Below are 5,976 nucleotides of genomic sequence, written 5' to 3' on the forward strand. Positions count from 1 at the left end.
AGAATTCATAAAAATATCCTGAGACCAGCTATGGGGGGTGAGGCAATCTCCCCCAATCTTCTTAAACTGAGCTTTTATTCATTTCCATATTTATTCAACAAGTGTTTATGCAACACCATGAGGTATATAAAATGATGTTTCACATAACACTGTGTGTAGATACGCCAATTCTTATAAGTGAAAGTGACTAGGAAATGTCTGAATGATAGTTTCATATATTTCAATGGAGCTTTGTTCATTTCAATGTTTGAACATTTCAGTGTTCTCTAATTCACTCATATGGGTGGAGAGGCGAACAGCTTCCCTTATTCATGTATTCATGTGTCTTCTGATTATTCAGAAAGAATAAAGCCTTTTCTTTCCTATAAAGATTGCAAGGTACAGCCATTGTTTCCATTTCCATTTTTCCTTTCAGAAAACATGCTTTTATGGTCCAAACTTGTTCCCAAGAAGCAGGGTAGGGCAGTGGGAAGAGAAGAGGCTTTGGAAATTCTAAGATGCACGTTTTAATTAAAGTGTAAAAATTTTGTTAGAATGCACACTTGAACATTTCGAAAATCAGAAGGCATCTTATTATCTGGGGAATCTAAAATTTTAAGTTTTTTCTAGGGAGGTTTGCGATTGCTTCTGCTGGTCACCAGGTGGCAACATCAACACAACCCAGGACAACTTTAAATTAAATTCTCTGCTTGAGGGTATTTTTTAGACCACATTCAGAGTGTGAATTCATGCAGCAAACCTATGCAGATTCCATTTTGGAATTTAAATTCTTGGGGATTTTTTCCCTTTATTTAGTTAATACCAAAGTATAGGCACGTGGGTTTCCTCACTGCCCTTGTCTACTGGGGCATTGTTTTCTCTTCATCTTTACTCTGAAGGTGGAAGCCCAGCTTATTAATGTGTGTATGTGGGTGTTTCCTCTTAGACTTTCATGTTGAGGGATTTTTCTTTCTGAGTGCTGCATAGAAAATAGGCGTCCCACAATCGATGGTACTTAGAGTCAATGAAATATGATAGCTGGATTTTGAGATCTGTGATCTCTACTTAACCTCCTGGGGGCTCAGATTTCTCTTTTGTAAGTGGGACAGTAATGTTTCTCTGTGGGTGCAATAAACTGATATACATAATGCCAGGCACGGAGTAGCTACACACTAATACGGTTCACTGATTCTGGAATCCTATGTCTTTGAAGGTCTTACTTTATTTTGCTGCAGCTCTAGGACTCTTTCCTACTTAACCTCTAGCCCAAATCCCTTACCTATTTTTCCCACCCCATCCAAAGTTAAAAAAAAAAAAAAAGGATGAGGATAGCACAGATTGTCATCTTCACACAAGCACCTGGGAAGCAAGTCCTGGGGACTCCAGGCAGAGGCACTGCAGTGAACAGACGAGAGCACTGGCTTTGGTGTCACAGTAGGCTTGAATCTCAGTCCCTCTACTGACAGTTTAACTTTGGGCAGGTTTCAAAATTATTTTCCCATATCTCCTTTTATCATGTGTAAGATGAGACTTATAATAATGTCGATTTTATACCACTGCCCTTGTTAGTCAATTTGTGCAACTAGCTTAGAAATAGTGTGTGGTACTTGGTAAACACCCAGTGGATGCTACTTATTGTATACTCTCTGCTCAACAGTAATCCAGTTCCTAGAGAGGATCTCAGAGCAAGAGTCAGTGAAGAATGTTTCTGTGACATGAGAGGAGTCAATGTTTTCTGATGCACCCCATTGCTGTCACTACCGGGGAACCCATAAAATGCACAGTATAGGCTGGGTGGCCGATGGCTGGACTGTCGATGGGCAAGTTCCATGTCCGTTTAGGATGCTGCCCTCTGACTCTCCTGTAAGAACCTCCCCTGGCCATAGAAATCAACCTCAGACATGCTGTGTCTCCCCTAGGCCCATTCCTGCTCCAGTGCCAGATGGCTGTAGATGAGGTGAGGACACAATTAAAGAAAACATGCTAGAAACTATCCATAGTCTGCAGGGGTTAGGTCATTAGTGAAGCAAGTACATCTTTAGCAAAAACAAATAAAAGGGTTTTATATTAGCTTTGGACACAGGCATTTACACAGGCTGATTGAGAAGATTTTTTGCAAAGCCACCCTACTCTTCGTCCTAGCTTCTTCCATGAAGTAATCAGGAAAGAAAATGCATTTAATTTGGACCTTAAGCCTTTAATTATATTATGAATAAGAAAAGCCCACCTGCTATTTTTCGGGGGGAGTGATTAAGCGATGCAAAATATTTCTTTTCCTTTTATTTTCTTTGTACATGGACACAATACATTTCAAATTGGGACTTGCAGGTGAAGATATTAATTTTGGAGTTTGCAATCTTTAGGTAGTTATCAAAGAAACTTATTGGGAATGGTGTATGTGCACGGAAGTGTGAATTTCCCAAACTGAGGAAAGCAGAATCTCCCAGGCAGCTGAGCAAACTCACAAAAAATTGCTCACTGGGGCTTTACAGAGTATTGGATCAAACTCCTGAAATTTGCTTGCACATTCCCTGCTGTTCTTGCCCAAGGCTCCTGCAGATGCCAAGCACCTCCTGTGCTCAGTCAAGGAAGGTCTGTCAGCTTCCATCAGTGTAAAGGAGCAGCCCAGTTCAGCAGGAACAGCACCCCATCTTCCCACTGCCATTTACAAGACAAAGCTGGGGTGGAGGAGGGGCATGGGAAAAAGTCATCCTCTGTATGGGTCAGTATGGTGATAGCTGTCAATTGTGAATACTTCACCTAATCAAGGCATTCCCCTGGAGCCTTTCATATTAACCTATGGGGGAGGCACGTTCATTATCCTCGTTGTGCAAGGAGAATTTCATGCTCAGAGAGATTACTTCACTTATCAAAGTTCACGTAGCAAGGAAGTGGTAGAGGAGGAAATCTAACCTGATTCTGAATCTACAACACATATTCTTTCTACTGTATCTAGATGGGGGGGTTCTGAGCCAACAGACAACTGGGAAAATGGGATAATAGTTGTCTAAAATCTAAGAAAGACAGTGTTTATTACTAATGCTTACATCAAGTTATTGGGTCCCCTCATATATTATGTTACAACTGTGGCAACTGATGTGAGTTCACCTAAAAGCAAACGCAAGTGGGTGTTAATACCACTTGGCTTAATAATCTCAAAGTGGAAGAAACTTTATGCTTACTGAGTTAAAGGAGTCTTTGTTCTTTTAATTCTCTCTTTCTTAAAGAGCAAGCTGAAACTCTCTTTATCTAACCAGCATCTCCTCTCATGGCCTTCAGTCTACTCATGATTTTCAGAGAGAAAAAGAAAAGACAGTACCAAACCAAACCAAACAACGAACAAACAAAGAAACCAAAACCACAGCCCCTGGGCTCTCTCTCTATGCCCATGAACATTTACAACAATTTACTTCAGAAAAAGAGCCGCAGTGGAGACCCAGCTCTACCTTGTGCTCCAGGCTGGAGTCTTTAAACATCAGTGAGAATGGCTTGATATGCTCTCTTCTCAATTTATCGCCACTTCGCAAGTCGATGGTATGTTCTATTCTCTTGTTAATTTCCTCAGGCCCAGACTGGACATGCAAAGCTTGTGCAAGATGGTTTGGAAGCAGATTTATTGAATTTCTTGTTAGGGCAGCCAGAGTCTAGGGGGAAAGCACATGCAAACACAATAAACCTGCTAGTCCCCTTGGATCAAAAGAAATGTAATGTTTTTTAGATCATGTTGCATTGCAAACAGTAATAGCATTCCATGCAGTTGTATTCAGTGAAACCTACAGAAGTTGATCAGATTTGCATTTGGTTCAGAGAAACACAACCTGGCAAAATATCACATCAAGAGGGACACTTCCATTTCCTCTATGTAGGTGCACTGAATTTCTTTGGTTGAACTATTTGGAGAGTTGTTAGCTGAGACATGTTAATCCAGACCCTTTCTCTAACCAGGCACATCCCAGGTATGAGAGAAAGAGAATGACAAAAAAAAAAAAAGAAAAAAAGAAAAAGAAATCCAGAAAGTAAATATATCTGTAAAGCCCACAAAAATGATCATCTCCAATTGAGTAGATTCCACATTTTCATGTGATCTTTCATTTAATGGTGGTAAAGACACTTAGGGTCCCATGGCTTGCATTTTTTTTTAGCATTCCTTATAGACAGCCAAATATGCCAAGATCTGCTCCTTAAACTTAATAAAGATTGTTAAATTTTTATAATTCACTAATATTCTCCTTCCCCTAGCATAGAACATTATATATCTATGTATTCACATAGATATATGTGTATAATTTCCTTTAGGCAAAAAATGCAAGCAGTTGTAGCCTCCCACTATTTCACAGGGTTAAACAACAAGAAATGGGGGAAGGTACAACCACCATGGTTGGTAATTGGATATGGATACATGGGTGCAGAAATTGCATTGGCTTATGAAGTCACACCAGGCTTGGCAGGGAGACCTTGTTTCCTGGTGATTCAGCAGCCATGATAAGATCAACTGTCTGGATCTAGCTAAATGCAATGTTCACTCACAGCTCCAATTCGAGACAGCTTCTTTGACATAAAAAAATGTGTGAGTTGGACCTGAAGGGATAGAGACAGGAAAGCCCATCCCATCCCCCAAGAGATTTCCTTGAGGGGAACATAAGAGGAGTTGTATCTGTAGAATGAGTGAGGAAGTGAAAACTCCCTGCCTCTGTGCACACTCACTGCACCTGCTTTTCTCTGCCAGTTTCTCAGTTTGACTATGTTTAGAACACAGGCTAGACTGAGATAAGATTGTGGAACCATCAAATGGCAGTCTGTGAGAGGTGACAGAGGACCTTGGAGACCCTCTTGCCCAAACCTTAGGGTATTGATGAGCCTCGGAGAGACTTGCTCATCTGCAGCCAAGTCAGATCTATCTACTGACTCCAAGACCGTAGCTGGAGTCAGGGACTTTGGTCTCTGTGAAGCCAACCAGCCCACTCCATAAGGATTCTTCCTATGGTGTTGTTGGAACCTTCATTTGAACCTTCATGAAGTTATTCAATGTAACGTAAATTTGAGGACTCTAAGGAATTTTATAGAAAGGCTCATCACTGGTAGAATTTACTGAAACCCTTTTCTCCAGCCCCAAGACAAAAGATGGAGGTGCATGTGCCAACATGAGAGAGTAAAGTGTATGCTCTTAGGGCACTGAAGCAGGTAATTTCAGCTCTGAGTACCAAGAAGACAACTCCAGAGAAAAGAATAGACGCTAGTGGAGGAAGCTATGGCTGCAGAAGGGCTGGAGCTGAGAGAAGGAAGCAGGGACCAATGTTCTAGAAAACTGAACAGTAGGATCCATGCGGGGCCAGAGGGCTTAGCTCCTGTGATTAAACACTATTAGTGCAGCATCCCAGAAAACAGAGGAAGCTGGACTCTTAGCCACTAGGTGTATTTCCCATTGGTTTCTTGGGTGGAAATTCTTTCCATGCAACTTGGAAAATGACGAAAGCTTAGTTTTCTGTCCTGGAGAGGAGGCGGGAAGGACACTCCAGCTGCCCTCATCTGACCACACATTCTGCCTTTGGGATGCTAGGATGATCTCTGGTAAGTGTTTGGAGCTGGGGTCTAATAGCTGGAGATAAAATCCACCACAATATCTATGCACATTCATACTTAGGCATCTCTATCTCTTTTGGAAACTTTAATTTTCCTACAGTTTTCCTTCTTTGAACTAAATTGAGTTTATCCACTCCACCAGTCCCTTATGCCTGACTTTAAAGGTGACTACAGTTTGAGATTACCTGTGATACTCCTCTCTTTCCATTGGTAATGACCACTAAGATTTGACCACATGTTCATCATCAGTGGGATAATGATGCTAACACCAAAAATCCATACACCGATATCTTCAGAGTGATTCATTTGTAAGCAGTATTGGGGAAATGTGTAACATGTCTTATTTGTCTATTTAGAGTCATACTGGAATGAGCTGTTTTTAGTAGAACAGGGCTTTCTCTTTTTAAGACTTACAGC

The 5,976-nt window shown here is 41.1% G+C and overlaps 1 protein-coding gene across 2 annotated transcripts in view; it reads right to left on the minus strand.

Annotated features, from left to right (window-relative positions):
• The window catches only part of ADCY8 (adenylate cyclase 8 (brain)), a 238,777-nt gene that overhangs the window by 82,363 nt on the left and 150,438 nt on the right, over positions 1–5,976 (minus strand). For both annotated transcript variants that reach the window (XM_012647996.1, XM_012647997.1), the window contains exon 8: positions 3,426–3,623. In XM_012647996.1, coding sequence (XP_012503450.1) covers positions 3,426–3,623 — 198 coding nt within the window. The remainder of the gene's footprint in view (positions 1–3,425; positions 3,624–5,976) is intronic.

The sequence above is a fragment of the Propithecus coquereli genome, unplaced genomic scaffold (assembly GCF_000956105.1).
Source record: "Propithecus coquereli isolate 6110/MARCELLA unplaced genomic scaffold, Pcoq_1.0 Scaffold28, whole genome shotgun sequence".
Lineage (NCBI taxonomy): Eukaryota > Metazoa > Chordata > Mammalia > Primates > Indriidae > Propithecus > Propithecus coquereli.